This window comes from Dromiciops gliroides, chromosome 5 (assembly GCF_019393635.1).
Source record: "Dromiciops gliroides isolate mDroGli1 chromosome 5, mDroGli1.pri, whole genome shotgun sequence".
Taxonomy (NCBI): Eukaryota; Metazoa; Chordata; class Mammalia; order Microbiotheria; family Microbiotheriidae; genus Dromiciops; species Dromiciops gliroides.
The window spans coordinates 196,945,114-196,959,220 of record NC_057865.1 but is presented as its reverse complement, the minus strand read 5'-3'; the positions used below and the strand labels follow the sequence as shown (position 1 = coordinate 196,959,220).

General features: G+C 38.0%; 1 protein-coding gene across 1 annotated transcript in view; it reads left to right on the top strand.

The window, feature by feature from the left end:
- The window catches only part of DYRK4 (dual specificity tyrosine phosphorylation regulated kinase 4), a 73,509-nt gene that overhangs the window by 43,500 nt on the left and 15,902 nt on the right, over window positions 1–14,107 (top strand). Inside the window, exons 11-13 of the mRNA XM_043968304.1 lie at window positions 2,890–3,030; window positions 7,627–7,765; window positions 11,732–11,813. Of these exons, the coding sequence (XP_043824239.1) occupies window positions 2,890–3,030; window positions 7,627–7,765; window positions 11,732–11,813 (362 nt within the window). The remainder of the gene's footprint in view (window positions 1–2,889; window positions 3,031–7,626; window positions 7,766–11,731; window positions 11,814–14,107) is intronic.

The window sequence follows — 14,107 nt, the reverse complement described above, 5'->3', positions numbered from 1 at the left end:
GCAGCTTATAGTTGTTCAGTATTTGACATATCCTTTCTGGGAGGCTATTTTGAAAGTTAGTAGGTACTAGAGAAAATAACTAGTCCTTCATCCTGTCAATAATATGACCTGGAAGCAATTTTTTATTACTGTCTATTACTGACATTATTATTACTCTTTATTATTCTTTTTAATTACACTTTTCCTGACCCTTTCCTTTTCCCCCTTCTTCCTCTCTAGCCTTTTCCCACTTCCTTACTCCCTTTACAATTCTTTTTTTTTTTTTTGACAGGGCAATGAGGGTTAAATGACTTGCTCAGGGTCACACAGCTAGTAAGTGTCAAGTGTCTGAGGTCGGATTTGAACTCAGGTCCTCCTGAATCCAGGGCCGGTGCTCTATCCACTGAGCCACCTAGCTGCCCCCTCCTTTTACAATTCTTAAAAAAAATTTTCTCATTGTTTCTATGGAACATTATCTACTTTATATTCTGTCTTGTTTTTCCTCCCTCCTCCTCATTCCCTAGTTCCTATATCTCATTCTATTTTCTTCTTTCCCTTTCCCCCCATTTTCCCCACTGTGCTAGGAACTCTACAAAAAGAACTATGTAGACACAGACCTTCTCCTTTAGTAATTTATATTAGAATATAGACTAACTTGTATAAGATATCAAGACAGTAGATTCAGAATGGACCATCAATATATAGACAATTTGTCTTATTCTCCCTGTATATAGTATAGTAGGTACTTAATAAATGTTCATTAAATTTAATTAGTTTTTATCCTTAAAGCTATAAATAATATAAAGGCTTCTCATGTGATTTCCTTAACTATTTATTAAGTGCCTACTCTTTTCAAGGTATTGAAGATGTAACTCAAGACCTACTCTCAAGCAATTTATAGTCTAATTAGTGGGAAAGACATGAAAAACAAAGTTTTAAACAAGAGATTGAGATAAGTGTAAAGGAGAAGTCCAGGAAAAGTGCTATGAGAAACCTGAGGCAGGAAGGATCACTTTCACCCAAAGGATCAGGGAAGACTTCAAAGAATGGAGACTGGAGATTGGGTGGGTGAATAGCACATCCGTTGTAGGGATAGATGAGCAAAACCATAGGAATCATGGGATCATAGAGAACCAGAAGGAAACTTGGAGATCATCCAGTTCAACCTCATTTTAAAGAGAGAAAAAAAAAAGGCCCAATAACTTATACAAAGTCACATAGGCAGCAAGTGGTAAAGCTAGAATTTGAACCCAGGTGCTATGACTCTCAATCAAGAATTCTTTCCACTGTACCAGAAAGAAGATGGTAGCCTATATTGCCTGGAATAATGTAGTACGTGTAATGGAGGAGGATAGTATAAGAAGTCTGGTAATGGGAATTGGACACAGATTATGAAAGTTTTTGAATGCCAGAATGAATAGGGAGATGACATGGCAGTAGGGAGATTTTTGATAATCAAGCTTAGAATGGCATCTTAAGAAATAATCATGATCAGAATGGCATATTAGGAAAATTTCCTGGGCATCAGTGGGAAGGATGGATTAGAAAGAGGAGAGACTGTAGGCAGGGAGATTTGTTAGGAATCTGTTTAAAACATTTTAGGTAAGAGGTGGTGAAAGTATGAATTCAGAGTGTTGGCAGGGGGAGTGTGAAGTAAGAGATAGATGGAGGTGAAGGGGATTTTAGAGGAAAGATTGACTTGATAAAATTGACTGGATGTGGACGCAAAGAACTCTGAGGTTCTCCTAGCCTAGGTGACCCCCAAAATAGCGATCATATTAGCAGAAACACAGAAGGGGCAGGAATAAATTTAGAGAATAATAGGAGGAGCTTAGTTTTAGATGTATGTATTAAGTGTGATGTCTTGGTAGTACTTACAGGTGATGATGTCTAATACAGATGGAAATTTGCATTTGGAGTACGAGGGATATACATACATGCATTCATACATATATGTATGTATGTATTATGGAGAGAGAGAGAAGAATCAACATACTTATTTAAGGGTCAAGAAGAAGATGGATATCCAGTTAGGGAGACACAAAAAGGAATAAATGGGAAACGAGTAAAAGAGCATGAGAGTTGAGGGTCATGGAAGCCAAAAGAGCAGAAAGTTTCAAGAAGAAAGGTGTCAGATATATCAACTGTTCTAGAGAGGCCAAGATGGATGAGAATTGGAAAAAGGTCCACTAGATTTTTCATAAGAAAGTCATTATAATGAGAGTAGAAACTGGAGAAATTAGAATTATGGTGTGTTAGAGTTAAGAGGGACCTTAGAATCATCTAGTCTAACCTCTCATTTTTCTTTTTTACAGATAAGGAAATCAAGGCCCAGAGAGGGCAAATGACTTGTCCAAGGTTATACAACAAGTTCGCCATAGAGCCAGGGTTAGAACACATTACACCTGACTCTCAGTCCAGTGTTCTTTCCAGTAGTGGTAGAACTCACATTCTAAGGTGAGGTGAGGGGCAAAGAGGTGCCGTTGATCCTCTTCTATTCAAACTGGGAAGACTTTGTGAAGGAGATAAGATTTCAGGAGCTGTTTGAAGGTGGGGAGAGAGAAGCTGGCAGGCTGGCAAAAAAAAATCATTCTAGATATAAGGTTGAAGATGCATTTGGGAAGAAAATGAGCAGATGTTGGGTCATTTAGGCAGGGTTGCCTGAGATGAATAGAGAGTTGCCTGGGAGAAAGAATCAGGTAGGGGGTTGAGCGTAGGTGAGGGCACTCTCATGAAGGACTTTGAAAGGTAGGCTGCCCCTGCTCTCTGACATCCACAGGGATTAGAATTGTGATTGGTGGGAAGGGACTGAGGAACACTCTACTGGTTAGGTAGATTTTGTTAAGTCTGATTTTTTAACATGACTCGGAACTCACATTTTTCCTATCTTCCCCTTTCCCTATACCTCAGATTTCACCATCAAGCCCTTGTGGAGCTGAAGATCCTAGAAGCCCTTCGAAGGAAAGATAAAGATAACACATACAATGTGGTACACATGAAGGACTTCTTCTACTTTCGGAATCACCTCTGCATCACCTTTGAACTTTTGGGGTAACTGTCATTTCTGTTTTCTTCTTTCTTGGTTGAAGATGTAACCTGTAGAAGGAGGGATTGAAGTGAGAGCTCAGTAAGGCCTTCTGGACTCTCTGGGTTATATTAAACTATCGCTCTTTAATTTACTACCTTAACTTTCCCTTTAGCTTGCTTTAAATATATCTTCTTGTCACAATTCCAAAGAATTCACAATAGAAAATGTTCTCCACATCCAGAAAAAAGAACTGTGGATTCCAAATGCAGATCGAACCATACTGTTTCTACGTTGTTGTTGTTTTCTTTTTCGAGGTTTTTCCCTTTTGCTCTGATTCTTCTTTCACAACATGACTAATGCAGAAATATGTTTAATGTGATTGTACATATATAACCTATATCAGATTGTTCTCTTTCTTGGGCAGGGGAGAGTGAGAAAAATTTGAAACTAAAAATCTTACGGAAACAAAAATAAATAAATAAATGCATATATAGAGAAATAAATATTTCTTGTTGTCTTATGGAGTCATTAACTTCTGTATGGTTCATTCTAATTTTCAGGGATTCTATTTCTTGGATAAGATTTTTGTACCTCTGGTGTTAAACTGTTAATTTTCTTTTTAATTTTCTTCTCCATAGCTGTGATTTCTTTTCTAATTATTTACTCTAGCACTCTCATTTCATTGAAAATATTACTCTTTAAACTATTTCTAATAAAAAAAAACTCCTGCCTCACTTCTTTCAGGAAATTCTAATTGATCTTGTGAGTGAACTGTCTTTCTTTGAAGCTTTACTGGTATGAGTTTTGGAGTTATTCTCCTCTTCAGTGTTTGTGCCTTGGGTATGTCCCTGGCATCATAATAGCTCTTTATCTTTTTTTGTTTACTCATTCTTCTAGTCTTTCTGGATTGGGACTTTGTGCTAGGGCCTGGATCTGCACACTTCTAGTAGGACTGTCATGACCTTGTCTGATGGTCCCAGCCTATCTTTTCTAGTGTCCTGCTATCCTTCTCTGGGTATTATGTGCTATATTTTTCAAGGATCACAAGGGCAGCTTAAGACAGAGAACTGAGAACTTTTAGCAGATTCTAAGTGGTCTAACCAAGTGCATGGTGTGATTGCTGCCCTTTTGCAATCTGCATATTGCAGATCTTGGTTTGGCTCTTGGTAATGTAGCTGTAGACTTAGTTTTGAGTGGATCTTCAGTAGAGATATTCTGGCCCCTGACACTGTCAGATAGCATGAAGGTTATGTAGATTCAGAGCAACACCCTTTGCTTACCCCTATTTTTGGCTTGGGGGCTGAGTCTGTGACACCCCTCTCTGGGTCAGAGCAATAGTGTTGAGAGCCTGTATTGGTCCCTAGGCTGAGTCTGAGATATCCTCTCCCAAATCAGAACAGTGCCAACACTATTATTCTGCTCCTGGGGCTGAGTTTGCAAATGTCTCTGGGTCAGAAAGACAGCTTTGAGGTCCTGGAGCTAAAACTGAGTTCCTTTCTCAGAGGTCAGAGTGATAATACTGTGACCCTATATTCCGAATCCCTCTTTGTGAGTTAGAGGGATAGCACTATGGCCCCTGTACTCAGTCTGAGGCACTGATCCCCTCTCTATGATCAGAGCAACAGTACTATAGACCTGTTCTGCTCCTGGGGTCTGGATCAATGATTCTAGCCCACCCCTTTCCAAGGTTCCTGCCTTAGTCACTTGACAAAAGGTCAAACATGTGATCTTAGACTGCATAAATGACCCACTGTATTTTCCCTTAGATTTCCTGATCACTGTTTGGCCTAGTACTGTTCTTAGATCTTTGTTAGAGTACTTATGGTGTCTGCTACCTTCTAAGATTAGGTAGAAGAGAATCCTCTGCTGAAATTTTATCCAGTCAATTTGAGTTCAACATAAGGCAGAATTTTCCATGCTTTCCAAGAGTGGAAATATAATAAGAAATATAATAATAATATAACAAAATAATAATAAGTGGATGGAAAAATATCATAATAACTGGAAATATTCAAGCAGAGGCTAGAGACCAGTGCTCATGCTGTAGACAGGAATCATGTTCTTGGGGTAGTGAGCTGAGATGGCTTCTGAGTTCTCACTACCTCTTGACATCTACGACTACGCTATCAAGTAGCCATGAAAGAGGAAGTTAGGAAAACTTTGAACAAAACACTTTCATATCTCAAAGTCAGCATGTATATGTTTAGCATAGATTCCAAAACTTGGTATAAAAAATAAAGAATATTATAAAAACTTTATTGATTGGGCCCTTAAGCACTGAGATTGTCAATTTGAGAAATGTTTGCTTTGTTAGGTGACAAGGATATACTACATTCCTTTCATTAAGAAGTATGAGGGGCAGCTAGGTGGTGCAGTGGATAAAGCACTGGCCCTGGATTCAGGAGGACCTGAGTTCAAATCCAGCCTCAGACACTTGATACTTACTAGCTGTGTGACCTGGTCCAAGTCACTTAACCCTCATTGCCCTGCAAAAATAAATAAATAAATAAATTTTAAAAAATTTTAAAAATAAAGAAGTTTGAATCATTTAAAAAGACCTCTTAAAAACTATGGGAGCACTTACTAGCTGTGTGACCCTGGGCAAGTCACTTAACCCTCATTGCCTCACTAAAAAAAAAAAAGTGATTAAAAAAAACCAAAAAACTATGGGAGGCACCATGAGGATAGTTGATAGAGCTGGCCTTAAAGAAAGAAATACTAGGGGGCAGCTAGGTGGCGCAGTAGATAAAGTACTAGTCCTGGATTCAGGAGTACCTGAGTTCAAATCTGGCCTCAGACACTTGACACTTACTAGCTGTGTGACCCTGGGCAAGTCACTTAACCCTCATTGCCCTGCAAAAATTAAAAAAAAAAGAAATACTAGAGGCCTACCTCTGACATGCCATTTGTTTGAACCTGGGTGGATTTATAGTGCTCTACGAAACTCTATAAGGTTATAAGGTGCAGAGAAGGCATCAACTTTGAGGAGCTTCCTTATGTAGGAGTTTCCTAAACCATTGAAATTGTAGGTGTAGTCCTTATCCATATCCCTATAATTTCAAAAGTATATCTACTTATGTGTACAAGAACCATTGGACTATTTTTGCCAGGGTAGATAGCTAGCTAGCTAGAGGTAGGGACTGGGAGATTGAAGGCACCATGTGACTTGATGAAATGCAGGAGGTATACTTATAGAACATAGCATAGAACCATCTCCCTTAGGACTAGGAGGTTCAATGTAATAGAAATAATACTTGATTTAGCATCAAAAGATCTAGGTTCAAATCTCAGCTCCATTATTTACTACCTGTGTGACCTTGGACAAGTTAGATAACCTCTTTGGGTCTCTATTCCCTTAAACTGTCCAATGTCTTTGGAAGATTGCATCACACTTTGCTGATGTGTTGATTTGGCTGAATTGCTTTTTTCCTACTTTTCTTTTTTATTTTTGTAGAAGTGTTAAAAGGTAGATTTGATGAACAGTGTTGATCACTCCTATTTGATAGTCACCCTTCTATTGATTCTTTGACCAGATGGAATTTCCCAGGTCTTTCTCCACTCTGGGAATTAGTATCAAAGGATCTGTAATTAATTCACTTTATCATATTGAGCCTCCAGACAGGAAAAGCACTTCTGGCTAAACCCCCGATGTGTTAGACCTACCTCTATCACTTCTCTAAGGATGTTCTCCCCCCACCCCCTTTAACTATATTTCCAGTAAATAAAACTTGTTTATAAAGAGAAAGTGAATATTTTTTGTTTGTTTGTTTTGTTTTATTTTGTTTTGTTTTTGTGGGGCAATGAGGGTTAATTGACTTGCCCAGGGGTCACACAGCTAGTGTCAAATGTCTGAGGCTGGATTTAAACTCATGTCCTCCTGAATCCAGGGCCAGTGCTTTATCTACTGCACCCCCTAGCTGCCCCCAGAAAATGAATATTTAAAGCAAGAAAAGGTAAACAAACTCCCTTCTCCCACCCATCTCCAACTCCCATGCCTAAAGGAAATGTCTTCAAGGCTATTATGAAAGAGTTCTAGAGGGGAAAGAGAAACAGGATTACCTTCTTGGGTTTGTTATTAGGAAGGGCGAGGGGGGGTCAGAAACATAGCTTCTGTTCTGACATATCACTTGCACATGAAACCTTACCCCTTTGTGGCAGCTCTTCTGGCTTCTCTCCCACTCTTAACCCCTTTCTCTATCTCCATGCTTCTGCTTATCTCATCAAGATCTGGGTTCTTCCTCCACTGTCCCACCTGGACTTAGCGAGCTGACTTTTAAAAGCCATTCTGAGGCATGGCCTGCCATCCAATCCTGTTGTTTCCTTTCTGATCTTTCAAAGGATCTTTGCACCACATGAAGAAATCAGCTGTTTTAACTGTCTCCTTCACAGTTGTTTTACCACCTCTTTGTCTGCCTCCCTTTTGTGATTAGATCCTAGGTTTTCAAGGCTTTCACTCTTACATATTTTTTTAATTATAAGGAATAACTCTTTGGGGATATAATTGGAAACAAAAGTGAGAAGAAAACAAATGATATTAATACATTTTTTAAAATCCAATAGATCTTTGCTGCACTTTCCTCATTTAAACTGGTCTTTCTCTCTCTCTCTCTCTCCCCCAGGATCAATTTATATGAACTGATGAAGAATAATAGCTTTCAGGGCTTCAGCCTATCTGTGATTCGGCGCTTTACACTCTCAGTTCTGAAGTGTTTGCAAATGCTGTATGTAGAGAAGATTATTCACTGTGATCTCAAACCAGTGAGTACCTCTTTTGCACATACCCTTTCTTCTTTTTCCTGACCATTCTTCCCCAAATTTGAACAGACACCTGACTTTGTTAAAACTGTGATAACAATCAAGGCTAGAGCCCAACCACTCTTTTCCTTTTAATATTTTCCTTAATATATTTTGTTTTCACATAATAAAACTACCCAAACCCTCAAAATCCCCATGAAATATACTGCACCAAAAGAGTTAGTAAAACTGCCTTAAAGTGTGTTTTTGACCATGCTAAAATGTTATTTTCCACTAATGGGTGGACATGTAAATGTGGGTGAACAGTAAAGGAGAAAAATTCCATTTTGTAGCTTACTGATGACAGAAAAAAGGGGTATATGCTTAAACTTTAATCATTTAGGACCAACATTTTCCATTGTCTTTGTTCTGTTGTTGGTTTTTTGTCAGTGTTGACTTACAATATATTGTTGTATGTTTTATAGTTATATACATATACACACATATGTATATATGTGCACATAGAAACCTTCTCTCTTTACTCTGAATTGCTGCAAACAAGTTTTCCCATATTTCCTTGAAATCATCTTCATCTTCATCATTCATTATGGCACAATAGTATTCTAGAACATTCACATACAATAATCCTTCAGCCACTCCCAAATTATTGGGCATGCATTTATTACAGATAATTCTTTTCTGAACTTTTTACTCATGGGGGTCTTTTCTTACTATCAATATCCTCAGGGTCCAACCTATTAGTTGGATCTCTGAGTCAGAGGGTATAAAAAATTAGCACCTTTTCTTGTATAACTACAAATCGCCTTCTAGAATGACAACTAATTATTTTCCCAGCCCATTCAGTCTCAGCTAAGACTTCAGGGCATGTATTAGGGAAAAAAGCAAAATGGGCTAGGAGGTAAATATGATGGGCAGATAAAACTCATCTTCCTGAATTCAAATCTGGCCTCAGACTCTTTTGTGTAACCCTGGGCAAGTCATTTAATCCTGTTTGCCTTAGGTTCCTCATTTGTAAAATGAGCTGAAGAAAAAAATGGAAAATCACTCCAGTATCTTTACCAAGTAAACCCTGAATGGAGTTATGAAGAGTTGGACATGACTGAATAGGTATTATGACAGATAGAAGCAGAGAACAATTAAGGGCTATTAGGGAGAACAAGAATCTGGGGAAATTACTTTGTACCTTTATATTTGTAGTATGCCTTCACAGAAAGAGGAGTTGACGCTTTTTGCTGTTTTAATTTTATCTATGGAACATGAATAACCCATGGAAAAACTATCTGGAGATCTAGCAATACCAGACCAAATAGATAGATAGAGAGATAGAGAGATAGATAGAGAGATAAATGAAATATAATTTAAAGTAAAAAAATAATGATTCTTTAAGGAAAGAATTTTGCAAATCTTGAAGCACTAGATAATAGGTGAGCTCTTATTATTTTAATCAATTGGTATCACTGTCAGAAGCATGATTCTTTTCAATTTAATAGACATTGTAAAGCAACAACTATTTGTAAGGCATGTTCTAGGTGCTGGGAATACCAACACAAAAATTCATAGTCCCTGTTCTCAAGGAACTTATATTCAAATTTTTTTATGTGTATATGTGTGTGTGCATGTATATGTATATACATATATATATATATACACACACAAGAGTGTGTATCTGTACACAGATAAATAAAATACAAGTTAATTTCAGGAAGCAAAGAGCACAATGTAAAGAGAAAAAACAACAAAGTAATAAAAATTAAATTCTGAGAAATGATAATGACCAAACTTGATTTTCAAGAAGAGATATGAGAATACATATCCTGGCAGCTAGGTGGTGCAGTGGATAAAGCACTGGCCTGGATTCAGGAAGACCTGAGTTCAAATCTAGCCTCAGACACTTGACACTAGCTGTGTGACTCTGAGCAAGTCACTTAACCCGCAATGCCCCACAAAAATACCCAAACAAACAACAACAAAAACATTAAACTGTTTTTTGCAAAGAGAGAGAGAGAGAGAGAGAAATACATATCCCTACCTACTTTGCAGAGGTAGAGGATATGGTTAAGAAACATTGCATATAATGTTGGACTTGCCTGATATATTTGTCTGGTTTTGCTAAACTTTTTGTTTTAAAATTTTTTATGAGCGATGATTATCTCGGAGGAGGGAAGGGAAAAAATATATTGGGAAATATAGATAATATAACATTTTTAAATATTGCTAATATTTTATAAACCAATGGAAAGTCTCATGGAGGAAGTGCCACCTGAGTTGATCCTTGAGGGAAGAAGTTTCTGAAAGGAAGAGATGAGGAAGGTTATGTATGTCAGCCATGGAACTTGTGCATTCAGTCAGGAGATGACAAGTACAGTAAGTGACAAATAATCCAGTCTGTATAGAATATAGAGACTATGAGGATGATTAGTATGAAACGAGGTTAGAAAGGTAGCTTGGATCCTCAGATCTTTATTATCTATGTGGCCCCTGGGCAAGTAATTTAACATCTATTTGCCTCAGTTTCCTCATCTATAAAATGGCCTGTGATTTTCAGGGTTGTTGTATCAAGTGAGATAACCTATTTAAAGCACCTTGCACTTGAAATACTATATAAATATTATTTATCAAGTCAGACTGAAGAGTCTGTATTACCCAAGAGTCAATAGGAAGACACTGAAGATTCTTGAGGAGGGAAATGATATGGCAATACATGTGCCTTAGGAAGATTCTTTTGACAGCTATGGAGAATGGATCGGAAAGTGGAAGACTGGAAGTAGGGAGATCAATTTAGGAACTTATTATAATAGTTCAGGTGAGACATGGTGAGTGTTTTCACAGCATGAATGGGTAGAGATGAATGGCAGAAATGCTGTGGAATTAGAATCAGTAGGATTTGGCAACTGATTGGATTTGAGTGAGGGAGAGTGAAGATTCAAGGATGACTTCAAGATGTTACCAATGTACACAACTGGGAGGCTGGGACTTTTGTGCTGTAGCTCTGCTCTTACCCTTCACATTCACTAGAAATGCCTCCCTGCCCATGATTCTTTTTATCTTTCTCTCCCTCAACATCTTAGATATAGAATTTGCTTTTCCCAAAACTTATTGTTGGTTTTCCCATAGTAAAAAAAGGCTAACATTCATTCCAATTATTGGCCTTTATTGCCCTCTACTGTCACATTTATAAAATGACAAAGTGGGAAAGAGCAATTTGAAAATTCTAAGAGACCTTTTTTTCAACAATGACAACAGGAGAAATAAAGCATTTGTCCAAGGTCATGTAGGTGGCAAAGGTGCAATTCTAATATAGGTCTTATGACTCCAGCTCCATGAATTCTTCTATTATACCATGTTGCATGAATTCTTATGGGGTTCCTTTGTGCCTTCAGGAGTAAAAAGTGTCTAGGAACTTACAATCTAGTTATGAAGACGAGACACTCACATTCACAAAACACAGTTAAGTAACAATATAAATCGCTTGCTTTTTGTTGTTCAGTTATTTCCATAGTGTCTGACTCTTTGTGACCCTGTTTGGGGTTTTCTTGCCAAAGATAGTAGAGTGGTTTGCCATTTCCTTCTCCAGCTCATTTTACAAATGAGGAAACAAAGGCAAACAGAATTGAGTGATTTGCCTAGGGTCACACTGCTAGTAAATGTTTGAGGCTAGATTTGAACTCAGAAAAATGAGTCTTCCTGACTTCAGGCCCAGTGCTCTATGCACCATGCCACCTAGCTGTCCCAAGGTGATGGGTACTAAGGACCAAATAAATGGTCTAGATAGTGAAAGCATTAGAGCTGTAGAGAATGAAGAGCTAATTGTGATCTGGAGTAGCTGCAGAAGGCCTGTTGCAAAAGATGAATCTGAGAACTATTCTGAAAAATGGATAGGATTTGGCTATATGGAAAATAGAACAGAAGGCTTCCCTATTGAGTAGAATATTACTGAAATGTTACATGTGTCTTTTATTTCCCCTCCAGGAGAACATTGTTCTGTACCAAAGGGGTCATGTATCAGTTAAAGTTATTGACTTTGGCTCAAGCTGCTATGAACATCAAAGAGGTGAGATTTTTTTTTACTAGTTTTCTCATCGAGACTCCTTCATTTTCTTTCAGTGAAATGTTTCTTTCCTTGATCTGTGTCTTATCGCATATCTATGTAAGCCATTGGTTCTGTAGTATTTCTTTCCATCCTAACAGGTCCAGTCAAAAATCTCTCCTGACCTACGATGGTAGGACGCATTCCTGGGACATACTGAGTGTTTGGAGAGAGGTTGCAAAAGAACAGGGAAAATGAAAAAGATTTGGGGGTGGGGGTGGGAAGGAGAGACTGATTAAATACCTGAATATGATGTGAATCAGGAAAGGAAAGGGCCTTTCCATTACACATTTTCAGAAGCAGGCTAACTGAAGCCTCTGTGTGGATCACCAATGGTCAGAACATTGTGCATGCTCCAAAGATTGGGCTCTCATTGGTCATCTTCTCCCTCTCACCTGGACCTCACCCCAAAACAATGATTATAATGATATAAATGAAAAGATGGCTTGAACTCTGACTAATGGAAAAACAAATGAAAATACCAGAGAATAAATAAAGAAGCCTACCATCTGGTCTTGACAGAGACTTGGGAAACTACTGTGAAGGAATGTTGTATACATTATTAGACAAGGTTTTTGTTATCAGATGGTTTTCTTTGTCATAAAGGAGAAGGGTTCAAGCTGCAAATGTGGGAAGTGATGGTGATGTAAAAAGAAATGGCTTCAATAAAGTATATATCTTTTTTTAAAAAAAAAAAAAAAAGGGAATCACTGATCATAAAGTGCCAGCGTGGCTTCATTCAGGTCTTACCAGACTAATCATATTTCCTTTTTTGACAGGACTACTAGGCTGGTAGATCAAAGGACTACTGTAAGGTATAGTTTACCTAGATTTTGGCAAAGCATTTGGCAGAGACTCTTTTGCTATTCCTATGTAAAAGATGGAGAGGTATGAATGATTAGACATAGTACACTTAGATGAGATATGGTTGAATTGCTGGACCCATAGAAGGATCACTTAGGGTAAATGTCAGCTTTTGATTTGGAAGGAGACTTCAAACGGAGTGCCTAAGGGAGTTGTGCTCAATGCTGTGCTGTTAACATTGTTTTTTAATCAATGGCTTGAACAAAGCACATATAATGCATTTATCTAAGCTGGGAGGGATGTTGAATGACAATCAGGATCCAGAATAGTCTTTACAGGCAAGAATGTTGGACCAAATCTAATGAAGTGAAATTTAATAGACAAAGTCCTTTTTTTTTTGGTGAGGCAGTTAGGGTTAAGTGACTTGCCCAGGGTCACACACCTAGTAAGTGTCAAGGGTCTGAGGGTGGATTTGAACTCAGGTCCTCCTGAATCCAAGGCCAGTGCTCTATCCACTGCGCCACCTAGCTGCCCCTAGACAAAGTCTTACACTTGCATTCAAAAAATGAATTTTGTAACTACAAGATAAGGGATATGTGACTAGACAGTAATTCATCTAAAATATCTGGGGGCTTTAGTGGAATTCATCTTGATAATATCACAGCAATATAATATGACATCTAAAAAGCTAATCTAGTCAGAGTACTTTTATAAAGTCACAATATATAGTACTGCTAGTAATTAACATTAAGACTTATAATTTGTTTTTGTTGGTTTTTTTTTTTTTGGTGAGGCAATTGGGGTTAAGTGACTTGCCCAGGGTCACGCAGCTAGTAAGTGTTAAGTTTCTGAGGCTGGATTTGAACTCAGGTCCTCCTGACTCCAGGGCCTGTGTTCTATCCACTGAGCCACCTAACTGCCCCCAACATTAAGACATATAAAGTATTTTTACATACAGTATTTCATTTCAGCCTCCCAATTGTGAGGTAAATACTATTATTATCCCCATTTTACAAATGAGGCTGAGAACGATTATATCAACTTACCAACAGTCCCACAGCTATTAAGTATTTGAGATGGGATTCAAACTCAATTCTTTCTCATTCCAACTCTAGTGCTCTATCTGCTATCCATTCTGCTTCTCTCTAGGCTATGCTGCCCTCTCATGGGTTATAGACTAGGGAGGTGATAAACCCGTTATAGACAAATTCATGAGCATCTCATTTTAGGAAGATAATCTGGAAAGTGTCTAGGGGAGACCAGCACGGTGAAGAGTTTCAAGAACATGTCATGTAACATTCAGCTAAAGGAATTGGGGATGTTTAGCATGAAGAAGAGAAGACTTGGAGGGGGACATAATAGCAATTTTCAAGTATTTAAAAGGACATGGTTTAGAACTTTTATGATCTATGGCTCCAGTGTGAGGAACTAGTAATAATGAATAGAAGTTGAAG